This window comes from Trichoplusia ni, chromosome 2 (assembly GCF_003590095.1).
Source record: "Trichoplusia ni isolate ovarian cell line Hi5 chromosome 2, tn1, whole genome shotgun sequence".
NCBI lineage: Eukaryota > Metazoa > Arthropoda > Insecta > Lepidoptera > Noctuidae > Trichoplusia > Trichoplusia ni.
Genome location: NC_039479.1, coordinates 6,038,356 through 6,056,570, shown reverse-complemented (window position 1 = coordinate 6,056,570; position 18,215 = coordinate 6,038,356). Strand labels below are relative to the sequence as shown.

Genomic DNA, 18,215 nt, shown 5'->3' with positions numbered 1-18,215 from the left:
CGCAACAGTGCCATAGTCATTAAAATGTCAAGAATTTAAACATCACGGATATTTTGTCTTTCTCACACCTTACAGATTTACAATACATGTCATATTAATCATGTTAAAAATTGTTATTTATCTGAAAACTTAATTGTGCTCGGGGGGGTTGCTCATTTCTGTCAAGCGAACCTTGGTATCGGAAAGTTATCTCGCTGTTTTCGGGAAAAATTTGATTAGACGCTTTATTGTTCGTTGAGTCATTTGCGGTCGTGTCTAATATAAGTGAAATTACACCATGTCGGAAGAACCTGATACTCCGCCCTTTAGCACTGTGGATATTAACAATGATAACAGGGATGACGAAGATCTTTTCGCGTCTGCGGTCCAGGTATCTTATTGGAATCCTGTTTTAATAACTTGTTGTGTTCGCGTCCGCCCCCCGGCGGCCTGGCGGCAGATAGTTAACGCCCCTGACTTTGATATTGATATGAAAGAAATGAGGAATGATTATAATGATTATGTTACTGATGAGACTTTTGTTATAGCTGTTAATTATGGCTTATTAATTACTGTCGGCAAAAAATATGTTTCATATCCGCAGTTTTGCAAATTCCTATTGGATGCGATGTTTCTTTAAAACATCCTTGAAACTTAATTTAATTACTGAATCAATGGCTTAACTGTAATGCTCACTTTATCTTTGGTTAGTCACCCTGCTGATATTCTTTCTACATAGTTGCTTTTGTTAGCTATCTTTTGAAAGTACAAATATAGGTATAATGGCACTAGAATTTCAACCTGTGTTTACTTTTGTTAAGGTAATTTGCTCATAATTATTAATATTTCTTCATACATACTTTATTATATACATAGCCGTTTAAGTTTATCAGTCAATCTTGCATCATAATCTATAATGGTGTAGTTAAACTTGTTAGTAATCTTTTCCTGTATCATATCTCCGTGGTAAAGGAAACTTATTAAAGAAACATGTTATTTGAAAGCACAATTTATTGTTTTTCTAGTCGAGTGTTTGTACATATGGGAAGAAGTTACTATGCTCAGTATAAACATTGTAATTAATATTAGAAACATAATGAATACATGTAATTACTGTTAGGCTTACAAAAACATATTTCTATTATATCTGTAGGGAGGAAAAAATAATATGCTTTGCTATGGGTTTTATTTATTAGCCCATGGGTTTTTACAACACTACAACAACAAATAATTATTGATTAGTTTTTTTTATTTATTTAGAAAACATCATACCAATAGACTAATTAAATAACTATTTAAAGTTGAGGTAACTACATAAACATTTAATGTATACTTTGACAAATAATTTAAATGACATCAAAATTGACTATTTTCCTTTTCATGTTTCCATTATAAAGTTATATAAAATAACAAATTTAAACAATGCATAAATTACAGGAAGTGAGCCTGGATTCCGAGGTGAATGGAGCTCGTGAAGGTCTTGAAAAGGTCACCATTAGTGATGCTCCATCGATCACCACCTCACTCAGCAGTCCGATCATGGAAGAGGTAATACCTTTATTACTCTATTATAGTTATTTTTCTTTGATATCAGGTTATGCACCTTTTTAGGTTGTCCAGTAATAAATTAGAAGGTAATGTTATGTTTCTTTATGTTTTTTTTAGCTTATTGTCTCTCATTGTCTTGTAAAGTTATCACATGATACAGCTTCTGTTGGCTTATTGCATAGGTCAAAAAAATATTATATTGTGCTACAAAGTCCACAGCAGTAGTGGAGTAAACAATGTCTGACTATCTGTTAAAAAATACTTTGCTGTTTCTATACTAGGCAAAGGCCTTTGTCAACTATTTGATTCTAATTATCAGTTTTCTTTAAAAACTTTGACTACTTAATGTACTTTGAGGGTACTCTAAAAACCCACTACCGTTAGACGACCTACTGCGACGTCCTAAAGTAACATTATTGCATCTGTGGACAAGAGTTGCCACTCTTCTCCATATACTGTGCTGTCAGACTTCCATAAACATAATAAAATTACTTAAAGACCTTCTGGTACGATAATATAAAAGAGCAATACCATAATAATAGAATAACAATAACAACAACCAAAATAAAGTCTGCTTGACCTATTTTGTCTATTCTAAATACTGAAACATAAAATTGCATTAATACTTACCTTCTATTTATAACTATAAATTCTACTGGCAAATAATCCTACATGAATTCGACCTTCGCGTGTTTACACCTTATTAGCGCCCATAGAAAGGCATTACCGACTGAAATTCGCGCACAAAAACGTGAATCCAATTAGCACAGTTGAAAATGGATATTGCATCACTTTCATCTTTTTTTTTGTTTACAGAGATAAGCTGAGCTATGTAGAAAGTATTTCTGTAATGTCATTAAAGAAAGGTTGATAAGAAGTCAATTTGCATATAAAAGATAATGTTTTGTTTTTATCCTAACTTTGTTTTTATGTTTTTAAAACATTTTAAACCATTCTTATTCCAATTTGTATGTACTCATGCTATTTCTAAATCCGCTTTTAAATCTTTCACGACATGTTGCCATGACACGTATATTCTACGTTAAATAAATGTCTCTTTATAAGAAAAATACAACAAATCTCCAAGCTTATAGCCAAGTCTGCAAAAGCATAAAACAATACCTGCAAACCTTTCATCATCATCATCCAAAGCCTTTGTCCTCCCACTGCTGGGCATAGGCCTCCTGAGACCCCTTTCTCGTGCTAATTTCTACGGTCCTGTGCCAGTCGCAGACCTAGATAACTCTTAAAGCCAAAATAAAATTGGATTCTCTGTAATAAATTATAACTCTAAAAAAATAGGTTAACAAACGAATGTTTTCCAGATTGCCACAGAACGTGCCAACAATATAATTATAACAGTGACGGAGCCTCAAAAGATTGGGGAGGGGATGAGCTCATACGTGGCCTACCGAGTCCTCACCAAGACCAACATGCCTATATTCAGCAAGCACGACTTTGCTGTGCTCAGACGGTTCAGCGACTTTCTAGGACTCCATGAGAAACTGATAGAAAAATACTTGAGATCAGGCAGAATTATACCGCCTGCGCCGGAGAAGAGTATAGTTGGTAAGTATTTAAGACAATTAAGGATGGCATGCCAAACTTCGGTTTTAAATATATTGTAATAATGTCCCCTTGTCCATTGTATTAAAAGTTTAATACAATGGTTTTAATACAATTAAAACCATTGTATTAAACTGGGATGTTTGAGCGGCCAAGTAAGGTGTTGCCTTAATAAGATTTACATTTGCGACAGTGAATGGAAAAAATGTGTGACATAATTGAAAACGTCGTCGTACCGATAGAGGCAAAATACTAATCAAATTTTTTTTCAATACATGACAGAAGAAAAAATTAACTGCCATACCCAATTATCATTTACATTTTGACTCAAGATCAAAATCAAAGTATATTTTGCCTTCCTAAAAAAAATATTTCAATAAAAAGTAAAAAAAGCCGAATCCTTGTTAACCAGGTACAACAAAACTGAAGATGACATCAACGCCATCTACCGAGAGCGCTAACGGCAGCTCGGCGGCGGGCAGCGTGCAGTCGCAGTTCGTGGAGCGACGCCGCGCCGCCCTCGAGAGGTTCCTCAACAGGGTCGCGCAGCACCCCGTCCTGTGCATCGATCCTGACTTCAGGGAGTTCTTGGAGTCAGGTATGTTGTAACGAATAATATTTCCAAGATACTATGGAACTAAAATGTATATGTCCATTTTAGGTATTATTAAATTATCTGTAGAAAAAGTACTTGAAGAGATCTTCTTGTAGAGATCATAAAATTGCAATCCAAGTGACAATTAAAATGACAGGTTTCCCAAAATGATGAAATGTATGGTAGTGGGGGCTAGTAACATCACTTGCTAGTAAATTCGTACTGGTATGTGACGTCACATGAGATTTTATTAGCTGTATGCTCTTCATTTTTTTAACATATCTATCCAATATTTTTTTGGAAATCTGTCTGACGGAAAAATAACTGTATTGAAATAACTGCAGACTATAATATGTAACTGTATATTTCTTTGTACACAGACACAGAATTGCCAAAGGCGACGAGCACATCTGCGCTGAGCGGCGCCGGAGTGCTTCGTCTGTTCAACAAAGTCGGCGAGACTGTGAACAAGATCACATACAGGATGGACGAATCGGATCCGGTGAGTGAAATCGTAGTTCCGTTGTAGGGATGATAGTGTTATCTATGTTTCGCTAACTGTCGACATTCGTCTGCTCACACATATGGCTGGTCATTTCCCTTGCAATTTCCCCATATGGTTACGATCATCACCCTCGCACACTGCCTCCATCCCTCCACATCCCTCGGTCTGATTGCCACGATCATGTCCCTCGCACTCTGGCACAGATTGCCTCGGAGAGGTCCCTCCCACACTGCCTCTGTCACTATGGCGTGTCTCTGTCATGGCCCTCAAATTTCGCCTGTCTAGCCGCTCACACATTTTCTCGGTCACGTTCCTTGCTTATTGCATATTTTGATTTCTCTCGCGTCGAGTTTTGTTTTAGTGATGATTGTAAGTTTTGTGGGACAGTGGTTCGAGGAGCGTTCGTCCCGCGTGGAGGCCCTGGAGGCGTGCCTGCGGCGGCTGCTGGGCGCGTGCGAGGCGCTGGCGGGCGAGCGGCGCGAGCTGGCGGCGCGCACGCACGACGCGGCCCGCGCCTGCGCCGCGCTCTCCGGCAGCGACCCGCACGCGCCGCTCTCGCGCGCGCTCTCGCACACCGCCGACCTGCACGAGAAGGTGAGTGTTGCAGCCGCGGCGAGGCGCTGGCGGGCGAGCGGCGCGAGCTGGCGGCGCGCACGCACGACGCGGCCCGCGCCTGCGCCGCGCTCTCCGGCAGCGACCCGCACGCGCCGCTCTCGCGCGCGCTCTCGCACACCGCCGACCTGCACGAGAAGGTGAGTGTTGCAGCCGCGGCGAGGCGCTGGCGGGCGAGCGGCGCGAGCTGGCGGCGCGCACGCACGACGCGGCCCGCGCCTGCGCCGCGCTCTCCGGCAGCGACCCGCACGCGCCGCTCTCGCGCGCGCTCTCGCACACCGCCGACCTGCACGAGAAGGTGAGTGTTGCAGCCGCGGCGAGGCGCTGGCGGGCGAGCGGCGCGAGCTGGCGGCGCGCACGCACGACGCGGCCCGCGCCTGCGCCGCGCTCTCCGGCAGCGACCCGCACGCGCCGCTCTCGCGCGCGCTCTCGCACACCGCCGACCTGCACGAGAAGGTGAGTGTTGCAGCCGCGGCGAGGCGCTGGCGGGCGAGCGGCGCGAGCTGGCGGCGCGCACGCACGACGCGGCCCGCGCCTGCGCCGCGCTCTCCGGCAGCGACCCGCACGCGCCGCTCTCGCGCGCGCTCTCGCACACCGCCGACCTGCACGAGAAGGTGAGTGTTGCAGCCGCGGCGAGGCGCTGGCGGGCGAGCGGCGCGAGCTGGCGGCGCGCACGCACGACGCGGCCCGCGCCTGCGCCGCGCTCTCCGGCAGCGACCCGCACGCGCCGCTCTCGCGCGCGCTCTCGCACACCGCCGACCTGCACGAGAAGGTGAGTGTTGCAGCCGCGGCGAGGCGCTGGCGGGCGAGCGGCGCGAGCTGGCGGCGCGCACGCACGACGCGGCCCGCGCCTGCGCCGCGCTCTCCGGCAGCGACCCGCACGCGCCGCTCTCGCGCGCGCTCTCGCACACCGCCGACCTGCACGAGAAGGTGAGTGTTGCAGCCGCGGCGAGGCGCTGGCGGGCGAGCGGCGCGAGCTGGCGGCGCGCACGCACGACGCGGCCCGCGCCTGCGCCGCGCTCTCCGGCAGCGACCCGCACGCGCCGCTCTCGCGCGCGCTCTCGCACACCGCCGACCTGCACGAGAAGGTGAGTGTTGCAGCCGCGGCGAGGCGCCAACACCGACAGAGGTTGCAGAGCAGGAAGGACGCCAACCGTAGGACAGCAACAGGGTGCTGTTATATCTCGACCCACCGCGAGGTCGACAAAGCAGGTGACGGGCAAAACCCCATCAGGGACGATTTGCAACAATTAGTATTCTTCTAGAGCTTAGTCCCACTTCGGCAAAGGTTTTTATATTACGGTTTAAAGTTTTTCTAGTTTCTGCCGCATAAGTAATTTAATAAAGTTAATAATTCAACATGTCAAAAGTAAATTAAAAAAAAAACCGAGGTATTAAAACCCACAACACGTGTTTTCCTTTTTCTCCTAACATTATTTGTTACAAACCTACTTTCTCTTACAGATTGAACACTTGAGATTAGAGCAGTCGAACACGGATTTCTACGTGCTCGCTGAGCACGTTAAAGACTACCTCGGCCTCATCGGCGCTATCAAGGATGTGTTCCATGAGAGAGTTAAGGTAAAATATAAAATTATCTGAAAATAGAGAAAATAATCTATACCGGTTGTCTTGAATTTCTAATTTAATTTTATTCTTGTATGTAACCCCTAAAGTACGTAGTAACTTATTTAATGTTAGGTTTAGGTTGTAACATCATATTGCAGTCATCACTTCACGTGTCGTATTCGGTCATTTTGTTGCTTGTGATAACATAGATGGCGCTGTGTTTTAATATAAAGTTATCATTCTGCCAATGATAGTGCACGTTTTCTTCGGTAACGTTACATCCACACGGAGTTACGTTTTTCCGCATATTATTTACATAACGGTCAACTTCAGCTAGTTTTTTTTTCTTATCGACATTGAACCGAATCTCGCGCTGCACCAAAACGATGAAAAGTAGCCGCCGTACGAATTTAGTGTTAAAAACACTTTAAATATAATTATGTTTAAGTTGTGACCGTCTCGCATACAGGTGTTCCAAAACTGGCAACACGCTCAGATGCAGCTGACCAAGCGGAGAGAGAACAAAGCGAAGGCAGAGCTCGCCAACCGCCCGGAGAAGATCGAACAAGCAGCTAATGAGATTATTGAGGTATGTTCAATGGAAACTGTGTCTTATGCTTTTAACTTATGACTTAAAATCCGTATTACCCAAGTTATTTCGGAGTCATGACCATCTTCGAACCCAATAGCTATCATCATCAAGACACAGAAAAAATGATCGTGCTTCTCGCATAATCATTTGGCCTGGGTGGGAATCGAAATTTAATCCTCCAGTATAGCAATCATGGCTACTAATCACTAGACCAACACGCCAGTCTAAAGTCTAAGTTGTTAATAAGCAAACATGTTCTGTTGTGACAGTGGGAATCGAAGGTGGAGCGTGGTCAGCAGGAGTTCGACACGATATCGCGCGTCATCAAGAAGGAGCTGGAGCGGTGGGACGAGCTGCGCCTGAGCGAGCTGCGCGCCGCGCTGCTGCGGTATCTGGACGACCACATGAAGCATCAGGCGCAGGTACTACTGCACTATACCGTAGAGTGGGGCGAATAGAGTTTTAAAGGGTCAATTACTGAAAAAATGTTCTTTAGGAGGTCGCATGAATATTTTCTTACATAAAAAGCTTATAAACAATATTACCCTATGAAATGCTTGAGAACTTTCGCGTCGTTTGTTAAACGTCCAAATTTTGATAAAAACTGTTTCTATCCACTCCAAAAATATTCTAATCACCCCCTTTTACCGATATCTTTTTTACCCACGTTTTTATACACCCACTTTCTTGTTTGTCCGTTTGTCGTTCCGGTTGAATTTTTGTCACTCCATTTTGAGGTACTTCCCGATAAGCTAGGGCTGAAATGAATTAAGCTGTAGCTGCACAAATTTTTCGATTATGATTAAGCTACGTTTGACACGGTCAGTCCGTGGATGAATGAAAATCAATGCCATAACGACTTCCTCTGTGTTTCGGAAAGCACGTTAAATTGTGGGTCTCGGCTGTTCGTGTTGCAGGTAACTGGGTTGACGAGGACAGATATGCTCCTCGCTCCTTATAAAACACTGGTACTTAGCCCACATCCACCTGTCAGCCGATCCCAACATATTTGGGAAAAAACTAGGCTTGATGTTGAAGTTTCTAACTTTACCTATATTTACGTACCCAAACCATTGAAACAATTCAATTCCTAACCACCTAATATTTATATTGTAGGCTATCCGCTACTGGGACGCCTTCCTGCCCGAAGCCCGAGCGATCAAATGAGTGGGGCAGTGACGGCGACCCTGCGCGCCCTCCACGTAACGCGCTCGCCACAAACAAACGTTAGTAAATGAATTCAACTACCTTCCGCACTGTGCATATGTTATTATCACTACGACACAGAGCAGTAAGCAAATGGAGCGACGATAGGCCAGGGCAATGTGTTGGCGACTTTTAAGCGATATTTGAAAACAGACTTTAAGTCTATTGAAATAACGTGCATAATTGTTAATAAAAAGAAATGACATAGAGAGCATTAAACCTCTGAGCTGTCATTGTTCATGGAATTTGTAGTGATACTTGAAAACAGACTTTAGATCTATTCAAATAATGTTTATAGTTGTTTGAAGGAAAGAAATGATATAGAAAACGCTAAAGTCTTTGAATTGTCATTTTTGTCAAACGATTGTGAACTTTAGGTCAATAGATTTAAAATTGGTTTTTGACTGTCGTCACACAATCCATCGCTAGTGATTAAATCAAGCATGTCTTTCCACCAATCATATACACATTACAAATCACCCTATAAACTGTTCTTTATGATAAACCAATCAAATGCTATTATTAACAAGTTGTCTTGTAATAGTGACTTCCCATTGGTTACTGCTCTGTGTCAGCAACATACATCGTATGTTTTAATAGATTACTTCCAGATTAAATATATGTAGGTAAGTCAAGGATAGCTGATTTTAATAGTAAAATTAATACTAGAACATCAATGGGAATTATAACGTAAATTACGTTTTTCTGTATATTTGATTTCCTTGTTTCATACATTTATGTATTTCGTTATATTATAGACGGAGATTTATCAGTTTAATGTAATATAATAATAATATATGTAAACATAACAGAGTGTTTACCTAGAGCTTCATGTATTTATATATTTTTCTTTAAATTTCGTTTTTTCAATCAGCAGTTATCAAATTTAATACGATAAACATTTGTAAGTAAATATAATTGATTTATTATCAATGTGTTATTTTGACAAGAATCGATTATATAAATACGATATAAAAATTATCTAAATCTAGAGTAATTCATAAATACGTCTGGTAGGTAGATAAGTAATATCTGAATAAGTAAGCTGAATTTTTAATGCCAAATAAATATACATTCCAAATTATATTTCTCCAAGTGATATTTTTATCGTTTTCGAAGCTTAGAATATGACGTCAAAAAAATATAGAAAAAAAATACAGTTACAAAGGCTCAAGTTGTATTTTTGAAAGCGATAAAAAACATCACCCTGTATAGTATAAAGGCAGCATTTACGATTCATTTACTAACGTTAATTTAAATTGTCTATACACGTGAACATATGTTAATTGTTAAATAAATAAAGATCCAATTGTTAATAAGAATCATGTGTTCATGTTATCTCAACCATTTATTGTTATGTAAACAAATATAAGGCTTATTACATTTTTTTAAGGTTCAATTTAGATTGCACGTCACGCGATGTTTTTCGAAAGGTCCAATGTATTCGTTCATTCAATATCAGCATTTTTATTAATGTATAAAGTAAGAAAATGTATACATATAATGTTTAATGGAAAATTGAAGCCTGGACTGTAATTATTATTAAATGACTAATTGTCTTATGTTCCTGTAGTTAAGTTATCTAACTGGACTAACTTACAAATTCTTATGATTTTGAATCAAATAATATTTTTTTTATTTCCGGGATAATTCTCTACCTAAACCTGTATAAGGAAAGTGACTGCCGTGGAAAATTCTCATAGAGTCACCATTAATGGTAAGGCTGCCGTTCGTCAAGTTTCATATACATTTTAATATTAGTTGCTAACTACCGCGATTCACGGCAAAATGTATTCTTAAAAAACTTAATATATTTAAAAGGAAAACTTAAAAAAAATGCTCAAGCGATCACGTGGTTTCAAGGCACGATAAACAATTCATGTATGGAATAATATGTTTGTTAATGCACTATATATGTGGGAAACCTAAATATAACCAATTTATATGTCAGACAGGCAATCTCTGAAAAACTTGTATTCTATTCAATGGTAACCGGTTAAAGTAAAATCCAACCTCAACGTAGTTTGGAAACACCGAAACCTTTGCTGGACAAAGCTCTTACAATTTCCGTAATACCCACTGTACCTTTTAATCCACCAGTTTTTATTTATCCCACTGTTGGACAAAACCCTAATACAGTACACATTTTAAAACTCGAGCTATTGTAGAAATCTTCGTATTATTACAATACTATGTTAACATTCAATGAATGTTCGAATTCAACTTGCATTCGTTCGCATCGCACACGCATCAGACTGGCTTCAATTTAGTTTTAATATACAAGGTGATTGTTTAAACGAGATATGCATTAAATTATTTAGAATTTGTTTCTATTTTTTTTACTTTAGCAATACTGACAACATAAGTAGCTATATAGCAACACTACAGACTTGTCACTGTTAAAATATAATGTTTTTTTTTTCTAAAAATTACAGTTTATTAATATCACAGATTTTTTGCTCTTGCAAGGGATAAAGAAGTCTTTCTGTGAAACCGTATATCAATACTGGTTTATAGCAAAATAAACATATGTAAAAAAATATATATTATGTAGCATTACTGTCATGACTCAACGGATGATTGAATTTGATTGATTATGTTCATATTTGATTCGAAGAACGAAGAAGACTCGAAAGGTCTCGAACCATGTACTTACTCGAATAATAACTAATCAATCAAAGCTGGATTGTGGATTGGTGTGCGGCCTTTAAAGACTAAAGTTATGTCGATAACTACAAATTAATCAATTGTTCATCATTTTTACAGCTATAACTGTCATAGCAACTCCTGAGTTATTTGCCTATTCATCACGACTGCAAAAATGATTGTCAACCACTCACAGCGCCTTTGAGAGATGACTAGTTCATTCTTTTGTTAATTAGCTGTTTAAAAACTGAAGTCTCTCTTCTTCAAGATAAGTCTTGCGTTAAGACCTGGCGGTGGACCTCTAAGGGATAATGATCTAATGATCTCGTTCAAACAATCATCTAAATTAGATGAAAATGTGATGTATACCTGTTTGCTAAATGACGTATGTTTTATATCAAAATTATTTATAAGGAAACGTTTAGTTCTCGATTAAATTATGTATTCTAGTGTTGCTATTATTTTCGCAGCGTTTGCAATGAAACTGCACAATAAACTTTAGTTGCTAACCTATGACGTCACGGTTTCCTTATGAAGTAAATACTGGAAAACAGCGGAAGCGATTACAAATTTGATTCCTGTTATTATCGCTTCATCATTGTCTAAATAAGATAGTAAACATTTATTTATCAAACAGATTAGACGATGTATTCACTTACTGTATTAATTTTGATTTCTAATAAGATTATCTTGTAATCTATTATTGCTCATAACAGCTATAGGGAAAACTACAATATATTTTGTAGCTTTCTTTAATTCTCTTATTGTTAGTTTCATTACAAGCGCGTGCGCTCTCAAATGCTTTTTATTTTATAGCAACTTTCGTAAGGATGATTCATAATTAAAAGATGCAACGACTTACTCACGTCGAGTCGGCTAATTAAAGACTCTAGTTGGGTCCGTAACTAGTCGGACAATTCAGATAAATACGTGTGAGTAAACCGTTGCATCTCTCAACTATGCGCTTTACTTTCGTTTCGCGTAAAATTATTCTTAAGGATTTGTTAACATCATTGTATATTTTTATATAGTCATTTGTTTTTTTTTTATCTTAAATGTAAGAATACTAGATATTGCATATTAGAATTGTATTCCAAAAGAATGGTTATGCGTATGTTACGGTCAAAGTATTAAATTGGAGATTTTATATAAGTTGATGTGGTTAGATATTTTTTTCCAGAATGTTTTGTTGTATGGTGTCGTTGTGTTGGTATAACTTTTTGTAACTTCGTTGTTGTTTATGATCGTGATGTTAATTTCCAACTGTCCAAATTCATTACTCTGACAGTAACACTTAGATATGAATATTAGGTAGTATGATTGAAAAAAAAAATCGAGTCTAATGTATTCCTTATTTTTTATATTGCCAAATATATTTTAGTGGTAATTTGGTGTAATGGAAGAGATGAATAATTATGAATAAAGTATATAATGTTGGTTTCCATTTCAATACCAATGTGTTATTCCCTTTTTGCCTATTGTGATGAAATCTTGCTTAGTATATATAGTATAAACTTTCTAGATTTTACCCCCACTCTTTACACACACAGCTCTTTGAATCGTCAAGCAATATAAGTCAAGTATCAGACAACATTTTAGCGATACATTTCTGATGTATCTACACTTGCGTTTGTATGGGATTTATCGCTATTTTCATTTAAAATCTCGTATAAAAAAACCGGTCAAGTTCGAGTCGCCCTCGCGTTACAGGGTTTTATGCAAGTATACACATTCTACACATACGTCTAAAGACAGTGACCTATTTGTACCCAGCGTTACTTAAATGTCTATTTATTTTCATTATTTTTTGTATAAGCAGCAACAGATACATATACAATCTGTGAAAATTTCATTTATCACGGTTTATGGTTAGCAAAGAAATATATTTTATGTCTTATTAAAGTAAAGAATTACCTACTTCCATACTCGTAGCAAAAAACTACTTAAAAAAACCTGGGAATTACTCTGTACCAAGATTGGCGCAAGGATATGATTAGTGGGAAAACCCCTATGATGATAAAACTAATAGATTGCACATAATTCTCGATTTATTGTAAAGATATCTACCAACTACTTCTATTATTGGTTTTTTTTATGCTTATCCTTTTAGGTTATTAAGACATTGGGAAGTACCTTTACATTGTTCTACTTTCAGTCGTCAACTTAGTTCAACAACTCATTTGTTCAACGAGGCTTTCACGATAAATGTTTTGGAGGTGAATACCCCTGTGTGCTATATTCCGGTATGGAAAAGGTCTTCCTTCACGCATTACGCCAACTTCCCTCCAACTAGACACCGAATCTACCACACCTACAGTAGTATAAAATTCTCAGAATCAGACAGGCCCGTCACAAGTTTCAAGATGTCGATTTCCTTTAAATTGCAGACAGTTCTCGATCACGAGTAAAAATTTACAAATCAATCTTAATTCAGTTGTCATCAGCATCTTTGTTTCAGTATTTTCAATCTTTTAAATTAATTATTATTGTCTTTTATTTTTTGGTGTGATGAGTTGATGAGTTGTTGCGATGATAGTATACCGCGAGGACCGGTTTGCGGGATAGAGCGTTATGGAAAGATTTGTAGCCAGTATAAAATTCAACACGGTAGGATGTTAAGCAGATGAATGCAGATCTCTATCAATGTATCTATTTGTCATGTTGTGGATTCGATACTGCACAGGATTTAGGAAGTATGTCACAAACACTTTTTAGAAATATAGTCACGTCATCTTAGTAGATAATTTAGCTACGATTTTAGCCATAATTTCTTATTAAAGTCATTGATGGAAAAGAAAAAATTCCTCATACGAGTCCAGCAAACAAGAATATGCAACAAATATCTTTCTTAAGGATAATTATTTTAAAAATATAGTATGTTATCGTCAGAGTCAGCAGAATTTATACCTATCTTTAAATTAGCTGTTTACCCACAAACAGGAAACTAACGTGCTAAAATATCCGTGAGAATATCTAGTTACCTATTTGTATTATATTGCTATAAATTAAGCAGTAATGAAGAATCAAGCTGTGTACCAACAGAATATTCCAATTTCATTAATTACTCCGTAAATAACAATAAGTTCAGGGGCCTATCGATACGTCTTAAAATAGGTTATATTGTTGAGGGTGTAGAAGAGAGATCAGATATATGCGCCGTGTATTGCCGTCACGCTTCTAATAAATTTACTTTAGGAAGTGGTAGACCCTCAGACCAACAGAACGGCAGAGTAAGTTTAACTAGTCTAAAGTTGCAATAAGGGAAAAACTACATACCTACTATTAGAGAAATCAATTGCTCTACGTATCTAAAATACGGTAAGCCAATGGGGTAATTACAGCTGAAGGAGGAAGGAACTGATCCAAACTTACCTGGGGTAAATAAAAGCTACGCAGAAGTAAACAAAGAACGTGCTAGCTGAACCGGAGCTAATGTTATAACGAGATAGGTTTGTCTCTGGATCTACTAAACTGATTTTATGTTGTATATTTTGAGGCTTTTTACCTAGGTATTGAATCGATATGCAGTCGACAGAATTTGGCATTTGGCATGTTGTATATTTTGAGGCTCTTAACCTAGGTATTGAATCGATATGCAGTCGACAGAATTTGGCAGAGTCAAGAGGTACCTAAACTTTCAACCTTATTACGAAGATCTGGAAAATCGGTAATAGTTTGACCCGATAGCTTTTAGGTTCAACGGAAGCTTTATAGTAGACAGTAGTCCAAAAATATAAGGAAGAACCGAATTATTTGATCCAATAATATAATAAATGCAGTGACTGATACAATTGTTTTTGTAACTAATTACTGTTTTTACAAATCAATGCGTGGCTCAGTCACGACATATTTAATTAAATCGTCAAAAACGTGGACAAATCAAATCCATCTGATAAATATTATCTAAAGATTGTGGATAACACCAAGAAAGATATATAAAGTTGTTGGAGCTGTTTGGCTATTGTTTATTTGTTGGACAATAATACGAACAGGTAAGTGCAGTGAGGTGTTACTTGTTCTAAATAGTGCGAAATAATTAATAGGCCCAATTATATCTCGTTATTTTTCTCTTATAAATATACAATCAGTGTTTAACTTGTTTTCATAAATGTGTAGTTTTGTTTTGCTGGGCATTTAGGTATCAGTTTATCGCAGATCTCCTTGCCTGAGTGGATTATTAATTAAGAGCCTATACAATTACATAACTTAGTGCTATCAAAGTACCTAAACCTATTAGTTAAATCCATTGTTTAAATCATGTCATTGTGAAACTTGCCCTGATTCACTAAAAGATAAGACGGCCTAGGTAGAGAGCATTTACGATATGATAAGTCATTATTTCGCAATTGTGATTTAAATGACCGTATTTGATGTATTGTTTGTAAATTTCAGCAAATATGAAAGTTATTGCCGCACTCGCCCTGTTGTCTGTGGCGCTGGCCTCGCCAGTAGCCGTGCCCGAGCCCTACGTCTTGCCGGAGCCCGCCCAACCCGCCTACGAGACTGCTGAATTCGCAGCCATCCCTGAACCCATCGACATCTCACCGCTATTCGTCCCCGTCGAAATCGTCCAAGCTCTGAAACTAAATGAAGTCAACCCTGAATCCGTCATCTTCGTAGAGGTCGCTGAAAACATTGAATACGAGCCTATCGCCTTGGCTTCTCAAGTTGAGGAGGAATTCCCCGCTTTCGGCGTAAACGTCGTTGAAGTCGCTGAAGGCCTTGACGTTTCTGAAGATGCCGCCCCCCTTGCTGAGGAAGTTGATGGTACCGCCGTTCACTTCGTCGAGGTTGCCGAGAACATTGACAACGCTGAAGTTACCCGTGCCGAGGAGGCTGACGGCTCCGCTGTTAACTTCGTTGATGTTGCAGAGAACATTGAGTACGCTGAGGTAGCTCCTCTCGCTGAGGAAGTCGACGGTTCTGCTGTTCACTTCGTTGAGGTTGCTGAGAACATTGACAACGCTGAGGTTGCCCGTGCCGAGACTGAGGTAGATGGCTCCGCTGTCAACTTTGTCGAGGTTGCTGAGAACATTGAGGTTGCCCCAGTCGCTGAGGAGGTTGACGGCTCTGCTGTAAACTTCGTTGAGGTTGCTGAGAACATTGACAACGCGGAAGTTGCCTCTTTCGCTGAGGAGATCCCCGCTGACGCCGTCAAGGTCGTTGACATCGCTGCCGAAGACCAGGCTGTCGCTGAGGAAGCTTCCGCTTTTGCTGCAGAGCTCGGATCCCAGGTGCACTTCGTTGAAGTGGCTGAGAACATCGACGTCGAAGAACCCGCCGTCCGCGCTGAAGAGATCGCCGCTGACGCCGTCAAGGTCGCCGACTTCGCTGAGAACGTTGAATCTGCTCCCGTCGCCGAGCCCCTCGCCGACTCCGTCCGTGTAGTAGACGCTCCCCTCAACTACCCCGGCAAACTGTATGACAACCCCATGCTACGTTAAGAACTAAATCTTTTCAAAATAAATATAAAATAAAATTTTAACTTTTTATTTGCAGGAACATTAATGACTGAGTTTAAGGCAATATTTGCACAATGTTCTTCATAACAATTATGTTTACAAACCTTTAAAACTATCCAACCTGCCACACACCTACTAAATTAAGACAAATAAACAAATAAAAATATATCATTGATGTTTTGAATTTAAGTTCATGTCTCATTTGTAAGCTTTAACTTGTTAGGTTTATATGACCATAAGCAAAAAGTTTGTAATCATTTTTAATTAAGCTTAATAAAAGCTTCTTAAAGCAAGCTTTTTCTAAAAACTCCTTTTTTGTGTTTTCCAACATTCTTAACTCTGAAATAATTATGAATTCCCCACACGAATTTGATAACAAGTTCATAACAAAAATCTTAATCTACTTAAAGGAAAATACGGTGATCAATCCTCATTAATTTATTATCAATCTAAACTTATCTACTTAATATATTAACATGGTCTAAGGTAGTTCATTTCAGTACATAATCTTCTGGGAAGTCCATGACTTTGGGGTAAGTCTTGGTGACCTCTTCAGGTATATGGTCAAGCCTTGTTGGTACAAATCGCAGCTGTCTTATCTGATTTGTGACATTCTGCATCACATCATGAGGCACTTCTTCTCCAGGATATATAAATAATCTTTGCATCGTGTGACGCCTCTGAAGGTTGCCTTTCATTGATCTGTAGACAGCTTTTTTTATGATCTGAAAGTATAATGTAGGTAAATAGTCTTGTGAATTAGAGGTTAGTGAAAATAAGATGGTTTTTTAGCATGTTATTATGTCATAATAAATATAAACTTTTTGTAAGGTATGCTTAGCTGATACTGTTTTTATGAAGCTGTTTATGTACACTTCATTTTTTACTATCGCTCATAGGTATTCAACAATCTGAACAGCAGGAAGACTTATCAAGCAGTCAAGCAGTAAGTTGTCAAAAATGAAACATATCCTGGTTGACTACAATCATGTACCTGATATTCTCTAGCTTTATGTTTGTATGTATGTTTACTGAATGTTGTGAAAAACATATTTGCCTTTACTTATGTGAAAGGCGTTAAATAAGTAATTCTTACCAAGGTAGGGTCTTTATTGTGAAGTTCCCACGCCAAAGTCCAAGAAGCACCGCCAGGGTACCCGGTGTGGTGGAAATAGGCTCGTTTCCTCCACTCATCACCTCTTAAAGCTATTTCCTTGCTGTTTATACATACAACTACATCGCCAGAGTCGTTCATTGGGTGATAAATGGGTTTGTGTAAACCCATCAGATACTTCTTTATAACGTTAGCGGAATCATAGGGATCTTGCCATTTGCAGTCGAATATGTGCCAAGTACGAGCAAAAGTGGCCCATTGCTGAAAATGTTATGTTTCGTTAGGTTATTTTGAAGTAGGATAAAATTAAACTTTCACGAAATAATCTTAGCTAATTAATATAATTAAGTACCTGCACTCTTTTGGCTGCAGACATCCTTTTAATGTTTATAATACACAAGGAATCCGAATTCTATCTTAAATTGACTAAATTTAATAACAATTCCAAACAACTTATCGAAAATAAATTTGAGGTTATCTAACTCCTTGACAGCTGAGTTATGACAGATAGAAAATCGTTCGGAAATTGTCGTGTTTGGTATATAAAAAGGTTTAGTTAAAAATATCAAGATATAATCTCAACAGATTGAGTCCTTGCTGTTTAGTGACCGAAAGCCTGTTTAAATAAATATATGTGATAGTCTAAATTTCAAAGGATTAAGACACTTTAAGTGTATACCTAGGTTCGTTCTATTAGCGTTAATAGATACGAAAGGCGTAGGGTGTCACGAGACTTGTGGCCTTACCTTACTTAAGTCAAGTACTTAGCCAGGTTTTCTAGAATTAACTGCCCAACCAAACCATACCCCAAGTTCATTTCC

At 39.1% G+C, this 18,215-nt stretch overlaps 3 protein-coding genes across 4 annotated transcripts; 2 read left to right on the top strand and 1 right to left on the bottom strand.

The window, feature by feature from the left end:
* Positions 1 to 38: 38 nt before the first annotated feature.
* On the top strand, positions 39 to 12,268 carry LOC113504885 (sorting nexin-2). 2 transcript variants are annotated; one of them, XM_026887388.1, is made up of 10 exons: positions 93 to 370; positions 1,417 to 1,527; positions 2,853 to 3,096; positions 3,506 to 3,691; positions 4,069 to 4,190; positions 4,581 to 4,787; positions 6,270 to 6,386; positions 6,844 to 6,963; positions 7,236 to 7,388; positions 8,083 to 12,268. In XM_026887388.1, the coding sequence occupies exons 1-10, from the start codon at positions 278 to 280 to the stop codon at positions 8,131 to 8,133; spliced, it is 1,404 nt and encodes a 467-aa protein (XP_026743189.1). In that variant the 5' UTR covers positions 93 to 277; the 3' UTR covers positions 8,134 to 12,268. The 2 variants fall into 2 exon arrangements, with proteins under 2 accessions (XP_026743197.1, XP_026743189.1); XM_026887396.1 differs by lacking the exons at positions 6,270 to 6,386; positions 6,844 to 6,963; positions 7,236 to 7,388; positions 8,083 to 12,268 and adding an exon at positions 4,811 to 5,122 and having other exon boundaries at positions 39 to 370; positions 4,581 to 4,652.
* A 2,466-nt stretch (positions 12,269 to 14,734) lies between these two features.
* Positions 14,735 to 16,448, top strand: LOC113504958. The gene is made up of 2 exons (XM_026887481.1): positions 14,735 to 14,810; positions 15,211 to 16,448. The coding sequence occupies exon 2, from the start codon at positions 15,216 to 15,218 to the stop codon at positions 16,260 to 16,262; it is 1,047 nt and encodes a 348-aa protein (XP_026743282.1). The 5' UTR covers positions 14,735 to 14,810; positions 15,211 to 15,215; the 3' UTR covers positions 16,263 to 16,448.
* Positions 16,449 to 16,703: 255 nt separating this feature from the next.
* On the bottom strand, positions 16,704 to 17,895 carry LOC113504948 (39S ribosomal protein L13, mitochondrial). The gene is made up of 3 exons (XM_026887471.1): positions 17,747 to 17,895; positions 17,377 to 17,655; positions 16,704 to 17,005 (listed from the first exon to the last, which is right to left on the bottom strand). Exons 1-3 carry the CDS (start codon positions 17,768 to 17,770, stop codon positions 16,772 to 16,774), a joined length of 537 nt encoding a protein of 178 aa, XP_026743272.1. The 5' UTR covers positions 17,771 to 17,895; the 3' UTR covers positions 16,704 to 16,771.
* Between the last annotated feature and the right edge of the window lie 320 nt (positions 17,896 to 18,215).

Coding starts and splice junctions, on each gene's coding strand:
- LOC113504885 (XM_026887388.1), top strand. CDS start 278: ATGTCGGAAGAACCTGATACTCCGCCCTTTAGCACTGTGGATATTAAC. Junction 4,788..6,269: donor CCGCCGACCTGCACGAGAAG/GTGAGTGTTGCA, acceptor TTTCTCTTACAG/ATTGAACACTTGAGATTAGA. Junction 6,387..6,843: donor TGTTCCATGAGAGAGTTAAG/GTAAAATATAAA, acceptor TCTCGCATACAG/GTGTTCCAAAACTGGCAACA.
- LOC113504958 (XM_026887481.1), top strand. CDS start 15,216: ATGAAAGTTATTGCCGCACTCGCCCTGTTGTCTGTGGCGCTGGCCTCG.
- LOC113504948 (XM_026887471.1), bottom strand. CDS start 17,770: ATGTCTGCAGCCAAAAGAGTGCAG. Junction 17,656..17,746: donor CTGCAGCCAAAAGAGTGCAG/GTACTTAATTAT, acceptor TAACATTTTCAG/CAATGGGCCACTTTTGCTCG. Junction 17,006..17,376: donor ACAATAAAGACCCTACCTTG/GTAAGAATTACT, acceptor TTATACTTTCAG/ATCATAAAAAAAGCTGTCTA.